This window comes from Microcaecilia unicolor, chromosome 5 (genome assembly GCF_901765095.1).
Source record: "Microcaecilia unicolor chromosome 5, aMicUni1.1, whole genome shotgun sequence".
Lineage (NCBI taxonomy): Eukaryota > Metazoa > Chordata > Amphibia > Gymnophiona > Siphonopidae > Microcaecilia > Microcaecilia unicolor.
In genome coordinates this window covers 62,736,363-62,761,786 of record NC_044035.1, presented here as the reverse complement: position 1 = coordinate 62,761,786, position 25,424 = coordinate 62,736,363, and the positions used below count along the sequence as shown (strand labels likewise).

The window sequence follows — 25,424 nt, the reverse complement described above, 5'->3', positions numbered from 1 at the left end:
GTGGGCACAAACGGTACCACAAACGGCCCTTAGTAAAACTCCAGGACCCAAATCACAGGAGCTACTAGAAATATCAGCAACTGAAGTCTAAAGAAATTATCGTACTGAACTGTCCAATACACTGGGTGGGCTCTTGAACGGTCTGGAGGATCCAGAGGAAAGAAAATTAGCAGGTAAGGCCTAATTTCACCTTCCTCAGCAATCCTCCAGACCGTTCAAGACACTTGGGACGTACCAAAGCAGTAAACACATCTAAGGGTGGGACCTGCGAAACCCAGAGAACAGGACTGCAGCTCCAAAACTAGCATCCTCCCTTGCCTGTACATCCACTGTGTAATGTTTGACAAAAGAATGCAGGGAGGACCACACCGCCTCTCTACAAATGTCCACCGGTGGAACAGAACTACTCTCTGCCCAAGAAGCCGCCATCCCCCTAGTGGAATGTGCCTTGAGCCCCACCGGCACCATGTCGCCATGCAATATGTAAGCCGAAGAGATGGCATCCTTCAACCACCGAGCTATAGATGCCTTAGAAGCAGCCGCTCCCTTCTTGGGCCCCCCATGAAGGACAAATAACCTGTCCGAAGACCTGAATTCCTCCGACCTGCACAAGTAAACCTTCAACACTGCGCACATCCGATTTCGCCAAACGACGCTGAGAAGCATCCCCCGTCCGGTCCCCCAAGACCAGCAACGAAATCACCTGATTGACATGAAAGGAAGATACCACCTTAGGCAAAAACGAAGGCACTGGATGCAGCGAAACCTTTTCCTTAGAAAACCACAGAAACGGAGGCCTACATGAAAGAGCCTGAAGTTCCGAAATCCAGCGAGCCGACGACATAGCTAGCAAAAAGGCCACCTTCATAGTAAGGTCTTATCGAACAAGACTCCAAGGGCTCAAAAGAAGAACCCGCCAAAGAGTCAAGAACAATATTAAGATCCCACTGAGGGACTACCGGCCGCTGAGGACGAAGCAACTTCACCCCCTTCAAAAAACGGACCACATCTGGAGAAGACGCAACTGACCTGCCCTGCACCTTACCCTGAACACACGCCAAAGCAGCCAGCTGCACCTTCAAAGATGACAATGAAAGGCCCTTCTCAAAACCATCCTGCAAGAAATCTAAAATGCACGACACAGAAGCTGTCGAAGGGACACACGCCCGGTCCCCACACCAATCTTCAAATATGCGCCACACACGCACATAGGACAAAGACGTCGAGCGTTTGCGAGACTGCAGCTTCGTCTGAATCACCTGAGGGGAAAACCCTTTCCTTCTCAACCGTTCCTTCTCAAGGGCCACACCGTAAGAGAGCACCGATCCAGATCCGGCATGACAATTGGACCCTGACACAACAGCACCGAGCCCCCCAGCCGCAGAGGCTTGCCTTCTAACAAGCGCATCAGATCCCCGAACCACGGCCAACGCGGACAATTCGGAGCCACCACCAACACCGAACCCGCATGACATTCTACCCACTGTAGGACTCGACCTATCAAGGGCCACGGGGGAAACACGTACAGCAATACCCGCTGAGGCCACGGAAGGACCAATGCATCAATCCCTTCCGCTCGTGGATCCCGACGCCGACTGAAATACCGAGGAACCTGAGCATTCTGTGCCAACGCCATAAGATCCACTATTGGCATTCCCCACTTTAGAACTACCTGGTCGAACACCGACCGGTGCAGGGACCATTCTCCGGGGTCCAACATATATCTGCTTAGAAAATCCGCGTTCACGTTGTCCACCCCGGCCACGTGCGCCACCAAAATCTGCACTAGATGCCTTTCCGCCCAACTCATGAGCAGAGCCATCTCGACTGCCAACCGCGGACTCTTTGTACTGCCCTGCTGGTGACATGCGCTATCGCTGTCGCGTTGTCGGACATGACTCTTACCGCCTTTCCGACCACACTTGAGCGAAACGCCAACAGAGCTAGCCGAATCGCCCTCGTCTCCAACCGGTTGATAGACCACTGAGCTTCCTCCGTCGACCACCGCCCCTGCGCGGACCAACCGAGACACTGAGCTCCCCAGCACAGCAGACTGGCAACCGTTACCAGAATCACCCACTGAGGAGGTTCCAACGGCATGCCCTTTTTCAGATGGGCCGAGCACAGCCACAACTGGAGACTGTGCCGAGGAGCCCCCCCTCAATGGCAACAGCAACTCCAAACTGTGTACCTGAGGAGACCACCTGGATAACAGAGCCGCCTAAAGCTGACGCATATGTGCCCTGGCCCATGGTACTACCTCTATTGTTGCTGCCATGAGGCCCAGAACCCGAAGGTACATTCGAACCGTCGGACTCTGAACGGACATTAACAGCCGGACCTGCTGCTGAAGAGAGGCGATCCGAGAATCCGGCAGAAAAACACGACCCACTGCCGTGTCAAACCACACTCCCAAGTACTCCAGACTCTGCGATGGGATCAACTGACTTTTGACTACATTCACTACCCATCCGAGCGATTCCAGAAACGCGACCACCTGAGCCGTCGCCGCCACACTGTGAGCCCGAGACTTTGCCCGGATCAACCAGTCGTCCAGATACGGATGCACCAGAATTCCCTGCATCCGCAAAGCCGCTGCTACCACCACCATTATCTTGGAGAAGGTGCTTGGAGCCGTTGCCAGACCAAAAGGCAGAGCACAGAAAAAGTGCCTCCCTAAAACAGCAAAACGAAGGAAACACTGATGGGCCTCTCGAATCAGCACGTGCAGATATGCTTCCATGAGATCCAGTGACATGAGAAATTCTCCCTGATGAACAGCCACTATGACCGAGCGCAGTCTCCATATGGAAGGATGGCACCTTGAGCGCCCCATTGACCCTCTTGAGATCTAAAATGAGTTGAAACTGGTCCTCCTTCTTCGGCACCACAAAGTAAATGGAATAACAACCCATTCCCAGCTCGTGCCGAGGAACGGGTACCACAGCTCCTAACTGGATTAAGCGACCCAGAGTCTCTTGAATAGCCTTTAACTTGACTCGAGAGTGACAAGGAGAGGGAAGAAACAGATCCGACAGCGGGTGCTCGAACTTGAGCACATAACCGTTGCGAACGCCCTCCAGCGCTCACTGATCTGAAGTAATTTGGGTCCACCCCTGATAAAACAGATGAAGTAGCGCACCGACCTTCTCAAAAGGAGGACTTATTACCATTTCCGGCACCTCCGGAGGAGTCCCGACCTCCTCAACGACCCCCTCGAAAGGACTGCATCCGCTGGAAAAACTGGCTTTTAGAAGGAGACACAAATCTGCCCAGCCTGTACCGCCTCGCGTCCTTAAACCGACCTCTAGCCGAACCACCTTGACTAGCCGCCTTAGGCCGTAACTCCGGCAACCGTGAGACCTTGGTATCCCCAACACCACTTCATCAGTTTATCCAAGTACTCTCCAAACAACATAGAACCTTTGAAAGGTAGAGAACACAACTTTGCTTTAGAGGCCGCATCTGCCACCAGCCCCTAAGCCAAAGAGCCCTGCGAGCCGTCACCGCCAGAGCCATATTCTTAGCCGAAGCCCTTAGCAAATCATAAAGGATGTCTGCCAAAAACGAAGACCCCATCTCCAATTTGGCCAAGTCCTGAACCAAACCACTCCTAACACAGGCTCATCCAAGAGCTTCTCCGTCCAACGGAAACAAGCTCTGGCTACCAAGCCCCACACACAGAGGCTTGCAAGGCCAAAGTCGACATATCAAAGCTGCGCTTCAGAAAGGACTCTAGCTTCCTACCCTGAGGATCCCGTAAGGCTGTACCGCCATCCACCAGAATAGCCGTAGCCTTAGTAACCCCCGCATCCACAGTAGGTGGTTTCAGCAGGGCCAAATCTTCCGGAGGCAAGAGATACAGCCGCGCCATAGCCCTAGACACTTTACAAGCAACCTCCGACACAGACCATTCCTGAAAAACCATGTCCCTAATGTCTGAATTAATGGGAAAGGAACGGGAGGCTCTCCGAATCCCCTTAACAAAGGGATCTACCCGGGGTCCCTCCGCAGAGGGAGTGGTCGCCGGAGCAAACTTCAAAGTAGAGATCACCTGATCAATGAGCTCTAACAACTCCTCCTTATGAAAAATGTGAACCACTGAAGAATCTTCCCCAGGCCTTATCCCATCCTGATCCTCAGACACATCTAAGAGATCCTCCTCTCCTGGGTCACTCCAAACGTCCGACCCAGGCAGAGAAAATATCTCCATAGGCTCCAAAATAACCACCAGTGGACGCTTAACTCCCACTGAGCTAGCAGCCTCCGGGGAACAGAGAGACTCAGAGGGGCCAGCTTTCCAGGCATTATACAGAGACCAAACAAACTCAGGGGAGAAGCCAGCCCCCCCCCCCCGACGCTGCTGAAGCCCCAACACCACTTCCTGAAGTCTCCGCAACGGACCCCCCCCCTCGCTCCCGAGGCGGCAGGTCCATTGCGAGATCCGCGGCTAAACTAGGCGCGCTTCCCGCCACACACGGGTCCCCCGGCGCTGGTACGGAATGCGCTGCCAAAAGGGCCGCGCTTCCCGCCAAAAACGACTCCGTCAAGGCCGACCCGGGACGCGCAGCCAAAATGGCTGCGTTTCCCGCCAAAACCGACCCCGCCGTTGCCGGGCCGGAATGTGCGGTCAAATCATCGCCCAACACCTCCGCCGACTCAGGGGAAAGCACGGAGGGAGGGGGGGGGGAAGAGCACTGACAACGTAGGCTCCCCACAAAATCTACATTGGCCACCTTTCACTTCAACGCCACGCTTTGCACAAAACCGACACCTCGCCGGCTTAGACATAATGGCCGCGAACACAATAAAAACAAACAGTTGCTTTGTGCTCTGACAGACTAATAGGCAAAACCGCCCTTGAAGACGTTTTATCTCTGGACTGCCACAAAAACGGCCAAAATAGCTGCCTTTTAAAAACATTTATTAAACCTCGTTGCTGATGCCTAAATGCCTCAAGGGTTCAGAACACGGTCTGTAGCCGAGGTCAAGCAGTCCTCCAGAGGAAGAGCACAGGGGGAGGGACGCGGCCACCCAGGTGTGACACCCCACAGGGAATAAGAAGCCCCTTAGGACTTACACCCCGTAATAGAGATCCAAGTGTGGGTTCTCTAACATTTACAACCCGACCTAGAAACCCCAAACAGGCCTACCAGACTGAGTACACTGCACAGGCTGCACACATCTACCCTCTCCTGAGACTGAGAAAATACTGGTTAGTAGAAGGTCTGCACAGGCTACTTGTATAAGAAGTTTTAGTGTTCTCAGTCTCCCTCTGCTGGTAGGAGTGCATAACCCAAGCGTCTTGAACGGTCTGGAGGATTGCTGTGGAATATCAGTTGTCTGTGGTTTACTGTGGGGGAGGAGAAATATGATCTTTGGGTACATGTGGGTCTGCTTTCTCCACTGGAAAAGTCCAACAGATTTCTGTAAGGTTTGTCCACCAGGAGAGAGATCTTGGTAATGGGGAGGTGGGAAAAGGGGATTTTATACCACCATGACACCGAGGGGTATCATTACTATTCTATGTCAGCTGCTTTAAGTTCTAATTTTCTCATACTATCAGTAACTATGAGGTGCCTTAACATTCCCCAAAAGAGGCAACTGCTCTATAAGGAATCGTCTTGGCTAGATCACAGATAGCCATACTCCAAGAAACAGAACTAAAGCACGAGCACAAGTATTGGCCTCAGCATCCATAGTATTCAAAAAATTTTTTTGCTTCCAATGCGTCAGATACCAAAACGTGGGGTGTGGCTTGGTTGTTCCATACAAGCTTTACCTTGCAGGTGCAACAAGTGAAACGTGACCCCTACAGGGAGATACGTTTTTACTTGAGTGCTTATAGCAGATCAAGAATTAACATTTGGATCAATATATGCTCTAAATAAGAATCAACCACTTTTCTTTTGGACTATCGGGCAGCAGATTTTGCCAGCTGTGTGGAAAATAAATTTTAGCTGGTGATTTGAATGCATCAATTGTGGATAGTACAGGACCTCTCTCTCTGCAGATGACTACAGCAATGATAATGCCATTTGCATGTTAGAAATGACTTGGTCTTATTCATCCTTGAAGAAAGCAATTTCCATTAGATAAATACACTTACTACTCACAAGTACACTGTTCATACTCCCATATTGATTTCATTTTGCTAGATAAAAGTCTTAAGGGTAAACCACTCACTACTGTCCCGTCTGTGGCCGTGCCAACCCTCAGACTTACCCTGTTTCTGGGAGTCAGTGTCTGTGCTGGCTTCTGCTTGTCTCTGTGTCTGTGTCTGTCTTAGGTTCTCTCTGGCTCTGTGTGCTGATTGCCTTACTGAACCTCACCTGTGTGGGCTTTGCCTCTTCCAAGATGGCTGCCGCCTCCTCCTCTTTGCCAGTATCCAAGATGGCTCCCGCTGTTACTTTCTATGGGATGACTGCTCTGTGTGTCAAGCCTCTGTTTGGTTGCAAGGTAATTGCTGCAGCTGTAGCTCTGGTGTTGAGGGCTTTATTAATCACTTGGAGACTACAGTCCTGGCCTTTGCATCTCATCTCATCTAAAGGTCCTGGTGTATAGAGTGCCCTGTACACAGTTTCAGTGTTTGCTCTGTGTGAGTGTTCTATGTTTGTTCAGACTAGCTAGCTTAGGCACCGTGTGGCTTGTAGCCTGTGTATAGCTTTGCTAGTGTTCTATGTTTGTCCAGACTAGCTAGCTTAGGCACCGTGTGGCTTGTAGCCTGTGTATAGCTTTGCTAGTGTTCTATGTTTGTCCAGACTAGCTAGCTTAGGCACCGTGTGGCTTGTAGCCTATGTATAGCTTTGCTAGTGTTCTATGTTTGTCCAGACTAGCTAGCTTAGGCACCGTCTGGCTTGTAGCCTGTGCATAGCTCTGCTAGTTCTCTCTGTTGGTTTCCAGTGTTTGACTAGCTAGCTTAGGCACCGTCTGGCTTGTAGCCTGTGCATAGCTCTGCTAGTTCTCTGTGTTTGTTTCCAGTGTTTGACTAGCTAGCTTAGGCACCGTCTGGCTTGTAGCCTGTGCATAGCTCTGCTAGTTCTCTGTGTTTGTTTCCAGTGCATGACTAGTTAGCTTAGGCACCGTCTGGCTTGTAGCCTGCGCATAGCTCTGCTAGTTCTCTGTGTTTGTTCCTAGTGTAGACTAGCCAGCTTAGGCACCGTCTGGCTCGTAGCCTGTGCATAGCTCTGCTAGTTCTCTGTGTTTGCTCCTAGTGTAGACTAGCCAGCTTAGGCACCGTCTGGCTTGTAGCCTGTGCATAGCTCTGCTAGTTCACTGTGTTTGTTCCTAGTGTTAGACTAGCCGCCCTTGCTAGCCACTATCCCAAGACTGTGTTCCGTTCAGCTAGCCGTCCTGCTAGCCCTCCTGCGGAGACAGTGACTTCAGCTAGCCGTCCTGCTAGCCACCTCCAGAGACAGTGTTGCATCTCCTGCTAGCCGTCCTGCTAGCCCTCCTGCGGAGACAGTGACTTCAGCTAGCCGTCCTGCTAGCCACCTCCAGAGACAGTGTTGCATCTCCTGCTAGCCGTCCTGCTAGCCCTCCTGCGGAGACAGTGACTTCAGCTAGCCGTCCTGCTAGCCACCTCCAGAGACAGTGTTGCATCTCCTGCTAGCCGTCCTGCTAGCCCTCCTGCGGAGACAGTGACTTCAGCTAGCCGTCCTGCTAGCCACCTCCAGAGACAGTGTTGCATCTCCTGCTAGCCGTCCTGCTAGCCCTCCTGCGGAGACAGTGACTTCAGCTAGCCGTCCTGCTAGCCACCTCCAGAGACAGTGTTGCATCTCCTGCTAGCCGTCCTGCGGAGACAGTGACTTCAGCTAGCCGTCCTGCTAGCCACCTCCAGAGACAGTGTTGCATCTCCTGCTAGCCGTCCTGCTAGCCCTCCTGCGGAGACAGTGACTTCAGCTAGCCGTCCTGCTAGCCACCTCCAGAGACAGTGTTGAATCCTGCCGACTGCCAGAACCCGGACAGACCCTGCTTGTCTGCCTTGCCTTCGCCTAGGGGGCACCCCTGGACCTTCATTCCTGCTGTTCCTGTAAGTCCTACCGGCTGCCAGAATCTGAGGGCTCAACCCGAGGGGGAAGGCAGTCAAGTGTAGGTGAAGCCTAGGTCCAGGGTGTTCCAGTTTCGCGGGTTCCGCTCCAGTGTGTTCCAGTCCAGTGGGTTTCACCCCTGTATGTTTCAGTCCAGTGGGGCCACACCAGTGTGTCCAGTCCAGTGGGCCCCACTCCAGTGCGCACCCGTCCGGTGCGTTCCAGTTCCGAGTGTTCCGGTGTAGAACTCCAGTCCGGAGTTCTGGTCCAGTCTTATCTCCTCTCTACCTGGAAGGTGATTTTGCCTAAAGGACTCACAAACCCCGCGCTTCCGGGGAAGAAGCCTGAAGGTATGCCAAGGTCCTCGAGAGCGCGGCAAGCGCGAGAGACGCGACAACTACAGATATACGGAATATCACCTTATCAGACGACGCACACTGTAGAGCTCCTCTTACTTACTTATGTAATGACCAGCAACACAAAAGATGAACCCTACAAAATTGTGCCCCACTCCAGTGCGCACCCGTCCGGTGCGTTCCAGTTCCGAGTGTTCCGGTGTAGAACTCCAGTCCGGAGTTCTGGTCCAGTCTTATCTCCTCTCTACCTGGAAGGTGATTTTGCCTAAAGGACTCACAAACCCCGCGCTTCCGGGGAAGAAGCCTGAAGGTATGCCAAGGTCCTCGAGAGCGCGGCAAGCTCGAGAGACGCGACAACTACAGATATACGGAATATCACCTTATCAGACGACGCACACTGTAGAGCTCCTCTTACTTACTTATGTAATGACCAGCAACACAAAAGATGAACCCTACAAAATTGTCTGCTGCAGGAAGAACAAGTTAGAGTAGCCTATTTAACTTTTTAGACTGGGGCCCTTTAACAGCTATAATTTGGGATGCCTTTAAACAGTAACGAGGGGGTTTTCATACAGCATACTAGGCAATTGAAGCGTCAGAAAAGCAGAGATTTCCAAGAATTTGAGGTTCAGCATAAAGCTAATGGCTCGGGAAAGACTTTCAGAGCTTTGCAAAACACCTTTTTGAATTTAGATGGCTTACTCTCTCATGAATTAGATTTCTTAAATGCAAAATTAAAACAGACTAAACATGTAGAGTAATAACATTAGTAGACCTTTAGCCATTGAACTCCGTAAGCTGCGAATGGAACGGAGCATTAAAATAAAAGATAAATTGTGGGTATGTTTAACAGCCTCTCCAAAAATTAGGGAGCAATTTCATGAGTTTTATAAAGAATTTTATTCTGATGACCAAATTCTTCATAGGGACATCTGACACTCCTGTTACTGTCCAGGAGGTGATTAAAGTAATACACGCACCTTGCCTTCAGGTAAGGCTCCAGGGTTAGATGGCCTTTCAAATAAATTATGTAAGGCCTTTGCCTTGCCACTAGCTCCCTAACTAACGGAAGTGATAAACTTGCCTCACTACATAAGAGAGGCCTGGAAAGCAGTTATCCTTAAGCCTTATAAAGGAGGCAATACAGTGCACTTCTTACCAGTCTATTTCTGTTTTAAACACAGATGTTAAAATATTGGTAAAAGTGATGTCTCTGGTCCACTACGATCAAGTTGGTTTTTATTTCCAAACGACAGGCCTGAAGGTCCCTCGATTTGATTCACTTAGCCACTACCAGGAGAGAACTACTTTGCTTAGACAATATGAAAGCATTTGATAGGGATCACTAGGAAGTTTTGGATTCCAACCTTGGAACTTTTGGACTGGAGCAATATTTTTGGAGCTGGATTAGAGCATTTCACACATATCCAAAGGTTTGTGTGAGGATCAATGGGGGCATTTCTGCTTTATCTGACCTTGAATGGAGGTATGAGGCAGGGCTACCCCTTATCTCCACCCTTACTATAGAACCCCTAGGTGTTGGGATTAGGAAAAATGAGAGTATCACAGGTACTGTGTTGAAGGGCTGTGATTATAAAATCGCACTGCTTGCTGACAATAGTCTCCATACCTTGACACATCCTACCTGCCTCTTTTCCGGTCTTACTTAATGAGATAAGACTATGGGTACTGACCAACTGCAGATTAGGGACAACCTACAGTTTCCACCTGGCATGGACAATATTGCCTTTGTCTGCTGGGAAACCCGTGGCTACAGCTTGGTAGAAAATATGCTTACAGGGGAGGGTGAAATGATGAGTTTTGAGGCTTTCCATCAACAGATGGAAGTGCAGTGAGGGAACCAGTTTGCTTTTTGTCAACTCAACACTATATTAACTCCCTGGACCCCAATACCCTAAAATTGAAACTGAGGGATAAATTAAAGACATTTTTTGAATTGGTGGTTACTGACAAGCTCACTATTTGGGAGCTTTTTAAGACAATCCAAACCTTAGCTGGGGGGGGGGGGGGGGGGGGGGGGGGGGAGGGGGGGATTTGCAGGTGGTAAAAGCCAGATGGGAATCTGACCTGGGGAGACTCCCTGCTCTCTACATCTGCACCTGGGTGAAATATGCCTGATGGAGAACCTGGAACACACACTCTCTCAAGTCAGCCCCTCAAACGAACTAGGGTTTTCTATGAATAGGGGGTTAAGAGTTAAAAGCAGCCTCAAAAAGAAGGCTTTTAGCCTAGATTTGAATAGGGCCAGAGATGGAGCATGATGCAACAAGATAAAAGGAATGGAGTCTGAAATTGGCAATGGAGAAGGGAACAGATAAGAGTGACTTACTTACCAGATGAACGGAGTTCATGGGAAGGGGTGTAGGGAGAGATAGGGAAGAGATGTTGAGGAGCTGCAGAATGAATGCAATTGTAAGTCAGTTAAAGGAGTTTGAACTGTTCATGGAAATTGATAGGGAGCCAAAGAAGTGACCTAAGAGGAAATATTTAAGAGTAACGACATCGACAGAAGAGAAGTAGTGCAGCAGAATTTCTAACAGACTGAAGGTGAGAGGTGGTTCGGTGGGAGACCTGTGAAAAGCAATTTGCAGTAATCTAAGTGAGAGATGATGAGTGGGTGGTTTTTGGTAGTGTGCTCAGTCTATTAGATTGTAAGCTCTTTGAGCAGGGACTGTCTTTCTTCTATGTTTGTGCAGCGCTGTGTACGCTTTGTAGCGCTATAAAAATGCTAAATAGTAGTAGTAGTAAGGTAAAATTATGTATAATCATACCTGATAATTTTCTTTCCATTAATCATAGCTGATCAATCCATAGACTGGTGGGTTGTGTCCATCTACCAGCAGGTGGAGATAGAGAGCAAACTTTTGCCTCCCTATATGTGGTCATGTGCTGCCGGAAACTCCTCAGTATGTCGATATCAAAGCTCCATCCGCAGGACTCAGCACTTAGAGAATTACACCCACGAAGGGACACTCTGCCCAGCTCACCACCGCCGAAACGGGGGAGGGGAATTAACCCAGCTCATCCCCACACAAGTGGGGGAGGGGAATCCGTCCAGCTCATCCCCGCGGAGCGGGGGAGGGACACCACACCCGCCGATGCGGGGGGATCTGGCTTATCCTGCAACCGCAACCGCGGGAGGAGCTGACTGACCCTAACACCGCCGAAGCGGGAGGGGTACAAAGCTGCCCTACAGCCGCACGAAGCGGGAGGGAGTGCCGGCAGAATTTAAATCTCAATCCAGCCCCGTAAAACGGAGGGGAGAGGAATGCAGCAGCTCACTGTAACACAAACTCGTCTCAACTCTTGAAGAATCCAAGTGAAGGAAGAACTTGAACACGAAGTCTTTCTGAAGTAACTGAAGACTAAACTTGAACCTGAAATGCAACCAGAATAAAAACAGTACAGATATCTGGGAGGGGCTATGGATTGATCAGCTATGATTAATGGAAAGAAAATTATCAGGTATGATTATACATAATTTTACCTTCCATATCATCAAGCTGATCAATCCATAGACTGGTGGGATGTACCGAAGCAGTACTCACCCAGGGCTGGGACATAGAAATCCCTGACCTCAACACTGAAGCTCCAAACCGGGCCTCCGCCCGTGCAGCCACAGTCAACCGGTAATGCTTGGAGAATGTATGAGCCGAAGCCCAAGTTGCCGCCTTGCATATCTCTTCCAAGGAGACGGATCCGGCCTCTGCCATCGAGGCCGCCTGAGCTCTCGTGGAGTGAGCCTTCAGCTGGATAGGCGGCACCTTCCCCGCGGCCACATAAGCCGCTGCAATGGCTTCCTTGACCCATCTTGCCACTGTAGGCTTAGCAGCCCTGCAGACCCTTACGAGGACCTGCAAACAGGACAAACAGATGATCCGATTTCCGGAAATCATTGGTCACTTCCAAGTATCTGATGATGACTCGTCTCACATCCAGATATTTAAGAGCAGAGTACTCCTCTGGGTAGCCCTCACTACGAAAGGAAGGGAGACAGAGCTGCTGATTCACATGGAAGCGAGAAACAATCTTGGGCAGAAAGGAAGGCACTGTGCGAATAGTCACTCCTGCCTCAGTGAACTGCAGAAAAGGCTCTCGACATGAGAGCGCCTGGAGCTCGGAAACTCTTCTGGCTGAAGTGATAGCCACCAAAAAGACTGCTTTCAACGTCAGGTCTTTCAGAGATGCCCTCGACAAGGGTTCAAACGGCGGCTTCTGCAATGCTCTTAGCACCAGGTTGAGATTCCACGCAGGCACCACTGAGTGCAGAGGAGGGCGCAGGTGATTAACTCCCTTGAGAAAGCGCACCACATCTGGCTGTGAAGCCAGGGAAGCACCCTTCAGGCGGCCCCTGAAGCAAGCCAGAGCCGCTACCTGGACTTTAAGGGAACTGAGCGACAGGCCTTTCTCCAGACCTTCTTGCAGGAACGCTGAAGGGAGAAAGAGAGCCTGCTTCACACCACGCTGCAAAGATACGCCAAACCCTGGCGTAAGCAGTAGAAGTAGAGCGCTTCCTCGCTCTCAGCATAGTGGCGATGACCTTGTCTGAGAAGCCCTTCTTCCTCAGACGCTGCCGCTCAATAGCCAGGCCGTAAGACCAAAGGGGGAGGGATCCTCCATCACCACGGGACCCTGATGTAACAGGCCCTGTTCCACTGGCAGTCGCAGAGGATCGTCCACTGAGAGCCTGATCAAGTCCGCATACCAGGGACGCCTGGGTCAATCCGGACCCACCAGGATTACCCTGCCGGGATGCTTTGCCACCCGGTCTAGCACCCTGCCCAACATGGGCCAGGGCGGGAACACATAGAGGAGCTCTTGTGTCGGCCACTGTTGGAGAAGAGCATCTACTCCCAGGGATCGAGGGTCCCGTCCTCTGCTGAAGAAGCGCGGCACTTGGCAATTGGCCGATGACGCCATCAGATCTAGGCTCGGCTGGCCCCAGCGCTTCGAGATGTCCAAGAACGCCTGAGCAGATAGCTGCCACTCTCCGGACTCCAAGGTATGGCGACTGAGAAAGTCCGCCTTGACATTCATGACTCCGGCAATGTGGGCCGCTGAAAGCTGCTCCAGGTTCACTTCCGCCCACTGGCAAAGATACATAGCCTCCTTGGCTAGAGGGGCGCTCTTGGTACCTCCCTGGCGGTTGACATAGGCCACAGCCGTGGCATTGTCCGACAGGACCCGTACAGGCTTCCACACCAGTACCGGGATGAACTCCAAAAGCGCCAACCGAATGGCTCTGAGTTCCAGGAGGTTGATAGACCACTTTGCCTCTGCAGGAGACCAGAGCCCCTGCGCTGTCCTTCCCAAGCAGTGGGCTCCCCAGCCCGACAAAGAGGCGTCCGTCGTGACGACAATCCACTCTGGGGTCACCAGAGGCATTCCCGCAGACAATTTGTCTGTCTGCATCCACCAGCTCAGCGCCTTGCGCACTGCTGGGTCCAAGGGAAGTCGCACAGCATAATCCTCCGACATCGGAGTCCAGCGCTGCAGCAAGGAGTGTTGAAGTGGTCTCATATGAGCCCTGGCCCAGGGCACTACTTCCATCGTGGCCGTCATAGAGCCCAACAGCTGCACATAGTCCCAAGCCCGAAGAGGAGAGGCTCCCAGGAACTGGTCCACCTGAGCCTGAAGTTTGACAATCCGATTGTCTGGCAGGAACACTCTGCCCACTTGGGTGTCGAATCGAACTCCCAGGTACTCCAGGGACTGAGTCGGGCGCAGCTGGCTCTTCTCCCAGTTGATGATCCATCCCAGGGAGCTCAAAAGAGCAACTACCCGGTCCACAGCTTTGCCGCACTCTGCATAAGAGGGGGCTCGGATCAACCAGTCGTCCAGATAAGGATGGACTTGTATCCCTTCCTTTCGTAGGAAGGCCGCGATGACCACCATTACTTTGGAAAAGGTCCGCGGAGCAGTAGCCAACCCGAATGGGAGGGCTCTGAACTGGAAGTGTCGTCCCAGGACTGCAAAACGCAGGAAGCGTTGATGAGGAGGCCAGATGGGAATATGCAGGTACGCTTCCTTGATGTCCAAGGAAGCCAAGAACTCTCCTGCCTTCACTGCCGCTATAACAGAGCGGAGAGTCTCCATGCGAAAGTGCCGCACTTTCAAGGCCCGATTGACCCCTTTGAGGTCGAGGATAGGCCGGACAGAACCTCCTTTCTTTGGTACCACAAAGTAAATGGAGTAACGTCCCTTGCCAAGCTGACTTTCTGGCACAGGAACGACCGCGCCCAGGCGGATCAGATTGTCCAAGGTCTGCTGCACTGCCACAGCTTTGACCGGAGACTTGCAGGGAGAGAGTACAAACCCGTCTTTTAAGGGTCGGCAGAACTCTAGCTTGTAGCCGTCTCTGATGACTTCCAGCACCCACGCGTCTGAAGTTATTGTGGTCCACTCGCCCAGAAACGAGGACAGCCGTCCTCCAATCTGCACTGGGGCGTGGACCAAGGCCCCGTCATTGGGTACGAGACCCTGGGGGAGGACCGGAGGAAGCACCTCCGGGACGGCGGTCTCTGCGAAAGGAATGCTGCTTGGGGGAGAAATTCCTCTTGAAGGAAGAGGGGGCAGAGGAACCCGACTTGCCCGGGCGGTACCGACGGGCTTCCTGCAAACGTCCTCTGGAGGTACCGGGACGAGTACTAGCCCGAGCCCTGACCTCTGGTAATTTCTTGCCCTTAGACGTGCCGAGATCGGTCACGATTTTGTCCAGCTCGACCCCAAAGAGCAGCTTGCCTTTAAAAGGCAATCTAGCCAGGCGGGATTTAGAGGCGTGGTCAGCAGACCAATGTTTCAGCCAAAGCCACCGCCGCACAGAGATTGTCTGAGCCATGCCTTTAGCTGAGGCCCTCAAGACATCATACAGCAAGTCTGCCAAATAGGCTAAGCCCGATTCCAGGGCCGGCCAATCAGCCCTCAAGGAATGATCCGAGGGGGAAGCCCGCTGCACCATAGTCAGGCACGCCCTGGCCACATAGGAGCCGCAAACTGAGGCCTGCAAACTTAAAGCAGCCGCCTCAAAGGACGACCTTAAGGCCGCCTCCAATCTTCTGTCTTGGGCGTCCTTTAGGGCCGTGCCACCTTCCACCGGCAACGCCGTTTTCTTAGTCACCGCAGTGATTAAAGAATCCACGGTAGGCCACAGATAGGCCTCACGTTCACTCACAGCCAAAGGATAGAGGCGGGACATAGCCCTAGCCACTTTAAGGCTCGCTTCCGGGACATCCCATTGAGCCGAAATTAAGGTGTGCATGGCATCATGCACGTGGAAGGTTCTAGGCGGGCGCTTCGTCCCCAGCATAATGGCAGAGCCAACAGGGGCTGAGGGAGAGACGTCCTCCGGAGAGGAAATCTTCAAAGTGTCCATGGCCTGTAACAACAGGTTGGGCAAATCCTCTGGGCTAAAAAGCCGCGCTGCAGAGGGGTCATCCGCTCCATCCGAGCGGGGATCCGTCTCCTCCAAGGAATCCGCAAAGGACCGTTGGGAGACCTCAGACACGCTGCCCTCATCTACATCGGAGGAGACAAAGTCCTCCAAGGCCTGGGAATCAACCCGAGGGCGTTTACCTCTGGGAACCTCAACCTCTTTACCAGACGAGGGAGCGGGGGCAGCGTTTTGCATGAGGAAAGCCTGATGCAGCAGCAAAACAAACTCGGGGGAGAAACCCCCCAGACTGTGCACTTCCGCAGCCTGGGCAACAGCCCTAGACGCACCCTCAACCGGCGCTCGCAAGAGCGGGGGAGAGACATGCTGTGCATCCAAAATGGCATCCGGCGCGACACTCCGCGAAGGAGCCGCGCGGGAAGAACGGCGCTTAACTTTAGCCGCTTTTGTGCCGTCGCCCAAATTAAGGGCGTTCATGGCATTAATGTCTCCAACCTCAAGGGTGGCCCACGAAGAAGCCGTCCGAGCCGCGTGGCCGGCCAAGATGGCGGAGGCGAGGAGTGGGGGATGGGCGTTTATGGCGGGAAAAACCGCCACGCCGGAGGAAGGACCGGGACATTCATCGGTCACGAAACTGTCACCCAACAAGGGCGAATCAGGCTGAAAGACCCCCGCATCCCCTCTAGAAGCGCTCAAGCGATCCGGGGAGCGACCCTTTGCGCCCTCGCCCTCCGACGCCATATGCCACGAGGAGAAGAATCGGGGAACCCCCTGCCCGCTATAAAAAGGTAAAAATTACCTGCTGTCCGCTCCGAGCTGTAACGAACTGGTGTCCCAGTGAGTAGCTGCAATGAACGTTTAAATAAACGTCGAAATAAACGCCTTTAAGGACGTTTAAAAATTTTTTTTTTTTTTTAACGGAGCCAGCGGGAGGGGGGAGAAAAGGAGGGACCTGGCACCACCAGGTTTGCACTTGCTCAAAAGAGCCCTCAACCCCAGGCACTCAACAAAACCTAAAAATTAGGCTTGGAGGCCTAGCCAGAGCTGCTGCTGTGTGTGACCACCACCTGCTGAGATAGAGAACATACTGAGGAGTTTCCGGCAGCACATGACCACATATAGGGAGGCAAAAGTTTGCTCTCTATCTCCACCTGCTGGTAGATGGACACAACCCACCAGTCTATGGATTGATCAGCTTGATGATATGGAAGCAAAGGACAAATTTGGGTGATGTTACAGAGATGGAAATGATAGATTTAGCAGTCTACTGGGTGCATGTAGAGAAAGAGAGAGGCCTCAATGGTGACCCTAAGGTTACAAGCTAGAGAGACAGGAAGTATGAGTGTGTTAGCCATAGAAATAGGGAACAGGAGGACAGTTGAATTTAGAGGGACAGTAAGAAAGAAACTCAGTCTTGGACATATTCAGTTTAGGATGGCAGTGCGACATCCATGCAGCAACGTCAGGCAAGCAGGCAGATTTCAGATGTAGTGAGGCAGACCTGGGAATCATCAGTGTAAATATGGTATTTAAAACCATAGGCAATCAGAGCACCAGAGAACAAGAATAGAGAGAGAAGAGGTACCAAGACACAGCCCTGAGATAGTGGGATAGCAGGGGAGTATCGACAGAGCATACACTAAAAGTATAATGGGATAGATAATAAGAAAACCAATATAGAACAAAGCCCCCAAATCCAAATGAGGATAGGTGTTTATGTTTATTGAGTACTTGATATATCATCTTTCTGGGTTACAACCAAAGCGGTTCACAACCAAACTCAGAAATGGTTAAAAACAAGAGAGATAAGATTAGATACGAGATTCATAGTCTCTGTGGCCAACCCTATACCATTGTCAGGCCTTGTTTTTCAAACCATCAGTGCTGCCACCTTGCAAATTCATGGAAAGACTGTTAGCTGAACCCAGCAACTCATCATCTCTGTGTGGTAGTCTCCACAACATATGTTGGCATTGTACACATGCAACACACTCACTCACCATTCCCAAACCCAAAGGCCACTCCAGGTACATCCTCTGTTCAAGTATCCTGAGTGTCCTGAGTAATTCTACCTAGTAAGTACTCGTAATACAACACACAACCTCACCGATCAGGCTGTAGCAGGACTGAGCTGAGAACCCCTCCCAGCACTAGGTCAAATCAAATATGCAAAATATATTAACTTTTTTCCACCTACCTGAAAGAACGATCAATAATAGTTATCACATCTCCATGCTTCAGTTGTACAGGATGGTCAATAAAGGTACCATTCAACAGTGTTGGATTGACCGAACTTAAATTCGTTACAATTACCTAAAAACAAAAACAAAAAGAAATTTCCTAGAATCTCTTTTTTATTCAATTCAGTTGACAGACCATAAGAGAACACAATCATGCTGTGAGAGCTCACAATAGATGCAAAGTTACTTACCTGCAGTAGGTATTCTCCGAGGACCTCAGGCCACTTATTCTCACATGTGGGTGACACTATCCATAGCGCCTGATGTGGGTGCCTTCCCACCCAACTCGCAAGCGCAAGACCAATTAGTACAATAACAAAGCTAATGAAACAACTCCAAGAAGAGGTGGAAGGGTATGTGAGAATAAGTGGACTGCTATCCTCAGAGAATACCTCCTACAGGTAAGTAATTTCACTTTCTCTGAGGTCAAGCAGGCAATTTAAATTCTCACATGTAGGAATTCCTAGCTATCAGGCTCACAGAAGACAATAATAGGACAACAGGAACTCGAAACGGTGAGGTCAAAGAATTCAAATAACCTGAAACTATTTACATACTGGCTATAAGCGTACAGCCTGGAACTGAATAAAACAGGTCTAGGAATGCAGAGTTGGATTATAGACACCAAACAAATTCTGCAGGACTGTCACGTCAGCTTTCTTCCTAAAAGCAATAGTGGGATGTGAATGTGTGAACTGAAGACCACACTGCAGATTTGCAAACCTCTTCAATAGAGCCTGATTTCAAGTGGGCTACTGATGCCGTCATGGCTCTGACATTGTGAGCCTTGACATGACACTCAAGAGTCTACCCAGCTTGGGCATAAGTAAAAGAAATGCAATCTGCCAGCCAATTGGAAATTGTGGGTTTCCCAGCTGGTGACTCCCATCCTGTTGAGATCAAGACATAAAAAGCTGGGTGGACCATCTACAGGACCTAGTCCGTTCCATGTAAGGTAAAATTATGTCTTACCTGATGATTTTCTTTCCATTAGTCCCTCAGATCAATCCAGAGACTTGTGGGTTATGTCCCTCCTCTAGCAGGTTAGATAGAGAGAACACTGAAGTTCGCCACAAGAGGGCATGTGCAGCCAAGCTAACTTCAGTATAACGATACCAAAGCAGTAAGAAACTTCCATTGAACTATATAACACTCTCCTGCCTCTGCAAAAGCAGCGGAAACTTGGAAGAAAACTTCCGAGCTGCTGTAAAGATATAATGAAAATATAACCCATATGAACTCTATAACCATTGTAACAACGGAACGTGAACAGAACCGAGTGAATCAAAATGAATCATAATGAATCTGAGCAGAACTGCCGAAACCCAGGGAGGGCCTCTGGATTGATCTGAGGGACTAATGGAAAGAAAATCATCAGGTAAGACATAATTTTACTTTCCATAGCGTCCCCAGATCAATCCAGAGACTTGTGGGATGTACCAAAGCAATCCTCATCAAGGGTGGGACCCGAGAATCTCAACAGATAAAACCGAAGCCCTGAAAGTCGCGTCACGACACGCCGCTACATCAAGACGGTAATGCTTCGCAAAAGTGTGCAATGAAGACCAGGTCGCCGCCTTACAAATGTTCTCCACCGGAACCGAACTACACTCGGCAAAGGAAGCAGCCTGAGCCCTAGTTGAATGTGCTCGAACGTGAAGAGGGGAAGACTTTCTCATCAACAGGTAAGTAGACGCAATCGCCTCCTTAAGCCAACGAGCGATTGTAGACTTAGATGCCATGTTGCCTTTCTTCTGTCCTGCAAAAAGAACAAATGATCTGACTTCCGAAAGGAATTAGTCGCTTCCAAATAACAGATCATAGCTCTCTTAACAACTAGACATCGTAAAGCTTGAAAGTTGTGAGGATAATCTTCTTTTTTAAAAGATGGCAACACCACTTCCTGGTTAATATGAAAACGCGAGACTACCTTAGGAAGAAATGACGGAACCATCCTCACTGACACGCCTGCCTTCGAAAAACAGAGAAATGGATCTCTGCACGAAAGTGCCTGAAGCTCAGACACCCGTCTGGCTGACGCCATTGCCACCAAGAATACCGTTTTCAATGTAATGTCCTTTAAGGAAGCTTTTTTCAAGGGTTCAAAAGGGGGCTGTTGGAAGGCCCTCAGCACAAGGTTCAAATTCCACTCCGGCACCACCTGAAGTCGAGGAGGCCGAAGATGTCTTACCACATCCGGATGCAAAGCTAAAGAATGTCTACCCAAATGACCCCTAAAGCATGCTAAGGCCGCCACCTGGACCTTTAAAGTGTAACACGATAGCGCCTTATCCATTCCCTCCTGTAAGAATGCAAAAATGGATCCCAGAGGAGCCGATTGAGGAGAAATGCCTGCCAAAGAACACCAAGCAACAAAAGTCCTCCAAACTCTAGCATACGCCGTCAAAGTAGAACGTTTGCGGGCCTGCAACAGTCGCAATGACAGCCTCCGAATAACCTTTACGCCTCAGACGCGACCTTTCAATAGCCAGGCCGTAAGCCCAAAGGGGGCGTGATCGGTTATGATTACTGGACCCTGGAGAAGATCTTTCAATGGAGACAGGTGAAATGGATCGTCGATGAGTAGGCGAACCAAATCCGCATACCAAGGACGCCTGGGCCAATCCTGCGCAATGAGAATAACCAGACCCGGATGCCGAGAGATTTTGTTTAGAATTTGACAGACCATCGGCCAAGGAGGGAAGACATACAGAAGATCTAAGGGCCACGGCTGAAGAAGAGATTCTATGCCTTCGGACCTGACCTCCCTGCCTCTGCTGAAGAAGCGAGGCACCTTGGCATTGGAGAAGTGAGCCATCAGGTCCAACACCGGGATTCCCCAACTATCTGAGATTAGACCGAACGCCTGTTGAGAGAGTTCCCACTCCCCGGCATCCAAGAGATTCCGACTGAGGAAGTCGGCCTGAATATTTAGCACCCCTGCTATGTGAGCGGCTGATAAGAGAACTAGATGCGTCTCTGCTCAACGACAAAGAACGTCCGCCTCTTCCGCCAGAAGAGCACTGCGAGTTCCCCCCTGTCGATTGACATACGCCACCGCTGTGGCACTGTCGATGAGAACTCGAACTGGCTGACCTGTCAAGGGATCCTCGAAGGCTAAAAGAGCCAACCGGATCGCTCGAAGCTCAAGATTGATCTGCAACTTGGACTCCGAAGGAGACCAAGTGCCCTAAGCTGAATGGCCGAGACAAAGAGCTCCCCAACCCGACAGACTCGCATCCGTCATGACTACATGCCAACCTGGTGTTGCCAGAGGCATGCCTCGCATTAAATTCTCCAGCCTGAACCACCAACATAGAGGAAACCGAGCTCGAGATGTCCAGGGCAGCCGAATTGTGTAATCCTCGGAAAGAGGAGACCACTGGCTGAGCAGATGCCATTGCAGGAGACGCATGTCACTCCGGGCCCAAGGTACGACCTCTATCGTCGCCGCCATTGACCCCAGGACTTGAACATAATCCCATGCTGACGGAGCCGGCCTCTGCAGAATTGAAGAAAGTTGCTTCAGCAACTTCAACCGTCGCTGATCTGGAAGGAAATCTCGACCCTGACTGGTATCCAATCGCACTCCCAGATACTCCAGAGTTTGAGTTGGAACGAGATGACTCTTTTGAACATTTATCACCCAACCCAAAGACTGTAAGAGATCTGACTGCCTGAGTCGCCTGTGCGCATTGCTCGAAAGACTGAGCACGAATCAGCCAATCGTCGAAATAAGAATGAACTTATCATCCTCTGGCCCGCAGAAAGGCTGCCACTACCGCCATCACCATGGCCCTGAATTGGAAATGTTGCCCTAACACAGCAAAACGGAGAAACCTTTGATGAGGGGGCCAGATAGGAATGTGCAAGTAAGCTTCCTTTAAATCGAGAGAAGCCAAGAATTCTCCCGGCTGAATAGCCGTCAGCACCGACCGGAGCGTTTCCATGCGGAAGTGCTGCACTTTCAAGGCTTTGTTGACTGCCTTGAAATCTAACACTGGCCGAAAGGACCCTCCTTTCTTTTCCAGTACAAAGTAAATAGAGTAGCGACCTTGACCTACGTCGTCCGCAGGTACGGGAACCACTGCCTGAAGACGCAGCAACTCTGCCAAAGTGTCTCATAGAGCAGCTCTCTTTACCAGAGATTTGCACGGAGACTCGAGGAAACTGTCCGCTAAAGGATGAGCAAATTCCAGTTTGTAACCGTCTCGTATAATGTCCAGCACCCATTCGTCCGTAGTCACCCTGGCCCATTCCTCCCCGAATTGGGACAGCCGCCCCCCTATCGGCGGACTGGATCAGGGCCCCATCATTGTGTACCTCTGGTTCCTTGTTGATTTCGGGGAACAGAGGGGGGAAGTCTGCACTCGGAACGAAAGGACTGCTGCTCCTTCTGAGTAAAGCGTGGCTTTGGAAAACCTCTGACCCTACCTGGTCTATATCGTTTTGCGTCTTTAAAGCACAGACGAAATGGTTTTGCCTGGGATTTATATTTATCCTCCGGCAAGCGACCTTTAGAATCTCCAAGGTCCTTAACAATCTGAGCCAACTCCTGACCAAACAGGAGTTTTCCTTTAAAAGGTAATCGGGCAAGCCTGGACTTCGAGGGCAGATCAGCAGCCCAATGTTTTAACCAGATCCACCGGCGAGCGGAAATCGCTAACCAAACTCCTTTAGCGGAAGCTCGAAGGATATCGTACAACAGATCCGCCAAATAAACCCGGACTCCAAAAGCAGGAGAACATCAACCAACTCATCCGGCGAAGCTGCCTTCTGCACCCAGGAGAGACATGCTCTGGCAGCATAAGAGCCGCAGACCTAGGCCTGTAACGTCAAGGCCGCAACTTCAAACGAAGCTTTAACTGCAGTTTCAAGCATCTTCTCCTGCGGATCTCGGAGAGCTGAACCTCCAACAGGTAAAGCAATCTTCTTTGCCACTGCAGAAATCAACGAATCTACCACAGGGAGACGCAAAGAATCTAAGTCCTCCTGTCTCAAAGAGCAAAGCTTGGCCATCGCCCGTGCCACCCGCAAACTAGCCTCTGGGGAATCCCACTGCACCTGAATGAGCACCTGCATAGCCTCATGAATATAAAAGGCTTTAGAGGGTGGTCCTACTGCCAGACATGATGGAAGAGCTTACCGCGGGAGAGATCGCGGATTCTGGGGGAGACAAATTCAGAACTTGTAATGCCTGAATAATGAAAGGAATGAGCTCTTCCCTTCTGAATAGTCTTGCTGCGGTGGGATCATCCCCTTCACCTGTGGGCAACTCCCCCTCTTCTAATAAATCTGGCAAAGATTCCCCAGAGTCAGGAGCCCCATCTGAATGTTCGGAATGAACAGGCCTGGAATCCTCTAACTGAAAGCGGGACCTCTTAGCCAGCTTCTGAAACACGAGGGAACAAAGCCCCCAAAATGGCTGCGACTGACCCTCTCCCTCTGATCGCAGCAAAAAGGCTTTGTGCATTAAAAGCACAAATTCTGGAGAAAATCCCCCCATACTTGTTTTCTCCGAAAGAGAAGACGCTGAACCATCCCGTACAGACGCAACGCCAGCTGATTCTACCGCTACACACTCCTGTGAAAGTGGCGGTAAGTCAAAAATGGCGCCGGCGGCCGCACGCGCTGCCTCAGAGATTTTCCCGCCGACCATCGCTTCTCTCACGCGGTTCGCCGCTCAACCCGCATCTGCATGCTCCGAACTTGTTTCCCCCGTCATAGACCTCTGTGCCCCACAGCGCGAACAGCGCTTAACAGCCTCTGACGGAACCGACATAACGCTAAAATCCTACCTTCAGTCAACTAAGCCCTGCTCACGCTCTCAAGTTAAACGGAGAAACTCTTTGAAGAGAAATTCAATCCCACTATGGCTAAAGAGAAACTGTTCCGTCAATTTCTTGTCAGCGTTTTTTTTTTCTTTTAAAGAGGCAGGAGAGGAAAATAGCTATAATCCTGAGAAGAATTAGCTGCCAGCTGACAGGGGGAGAAGGGTAGGGACCTGGCACCACCAGGTGTATCCCAAAATGTGCTCCTGCACCTCAACCCCAACAAAGGCTCAACACACCCAAGGGAACGGGATAGGAGCCTCAACAACAGAGCTGCACTTTATGCCCCCTTCTACCTGCTAGATAGAGAGAATACTGAAGTTAGCTTGGCTGCACATGCCCTCTTGTGGTGAACTTCGGTGTTCTCTCTATCTAACCTGCAAGAGGAGGGACATAACCCACAAGTCTCTGGATTAATCTGGGGACGCTATGGAAAAGGCCAATGCTTGCTTACATAAAGTGTGCAGTGCACTTTTGCCAGAATGGGAATGATGTTTGGGAAAGAATGTTGAAGGCCGATAGACTAATTTAGATGGAACTCACACTACCTTAAGCAAGAGAACTATTCTGTTATAATGAAATTTTGTGTAAGGTGGATCCGCTACTAAGGCCTGAAGCTCACTAACTCTACAACAGCCACAAAAAACAAGACCTTCCACATCAAGTATTTCACAGGACAGGGATCCAGTAGCTCACAAGTTTTTCATCAGTTGGGTTGGAACAACTTTGAGGTCCGATGACACAAGTGGAGGTTTGATATAGGACTCTGATAACAAACCACTCATGAAGCGAACAACCAGAGGCTGTTCAGCGATAGGCTTAATCTTCTACACGATGATGGTAAGCACTAATTGCATTGAGATGAACCCTTACAGAGCTGCTCTTAAGACCAAAATCGAAGAGGCGTAGAAGATATTCAAGAAGGGCTGTGTAGCGCAAGAAAGAGGATCTAGGACTTGCCCTCACACCAGAGAGCAAAACCTCCTCCATTTGAAAGAACATCACCTCTTTGTGGAATCTTTGCTGGAAGCCAGCAAGACCCTGGGTGATGCAAGGAAAAATTCTAAGCTCTCAATATCCAGGTTGTAAGGGCCAGAGACAGGAGGTTGGGACATAGAAGAGATCCCTCGTTCTGCGTTATGAGGGTCAGAAAACAGTCCAATCTCCAAAGATCGTCAGAGGATAACTCAAGAAAAGGAGAGAGCCAGATCTGTCTAGGCCAATATCGGGCCCTTAGGACCATGGTTCCCAGGTCTTGCCTGAGTTTCAGCAATGTCCTCCCACGAAAGGAATGGGAGGATACGCATGCAGAAAACCGTTCCCCCCATAAAGGAGGAACGCAGCTGATGCAAGTCTGATGTGAGCTCTTAGCCTGGAGCAGTACTGAGGGACTATGTGGTTAAAAGAAGTGGCAAAGAGATTCACCAAGGGGGTGCCCCACTCTCGGAAAACCTCTGCGCGGACCTGATAACAGAACAAAATAACGATCAGAGGTCCAAAAGGCATTTGACATGCACAGATACTGCAACAGAGCCCTTCGCACATCTAGGAGGTGC

General features: G+C 50.6%; 1 protein-coding gene across 1 annotated transcript in view; it reads right to left on the bottom strand.

Moving 5' to 3' along the window:
• The window catches only part of LOC115471257 (serine/arginine repetitive matrix protein 2-like), a 286,543-nt gene that overhangs the window by 187,440 nt on the left and 73,679 nt on the right, over nt 1-25,424 (bottom strand). The window contains exon 3 of the mRNA XM_030204958.1: nt 17,995-18,110. Coding sequence (XP_030060818.1) covers nt 17,995-18,110 — 116 coding nt within the window. The remainder of the gene's footprint in view (nt 1-17,994; nt 18,111-25,424) is intronic.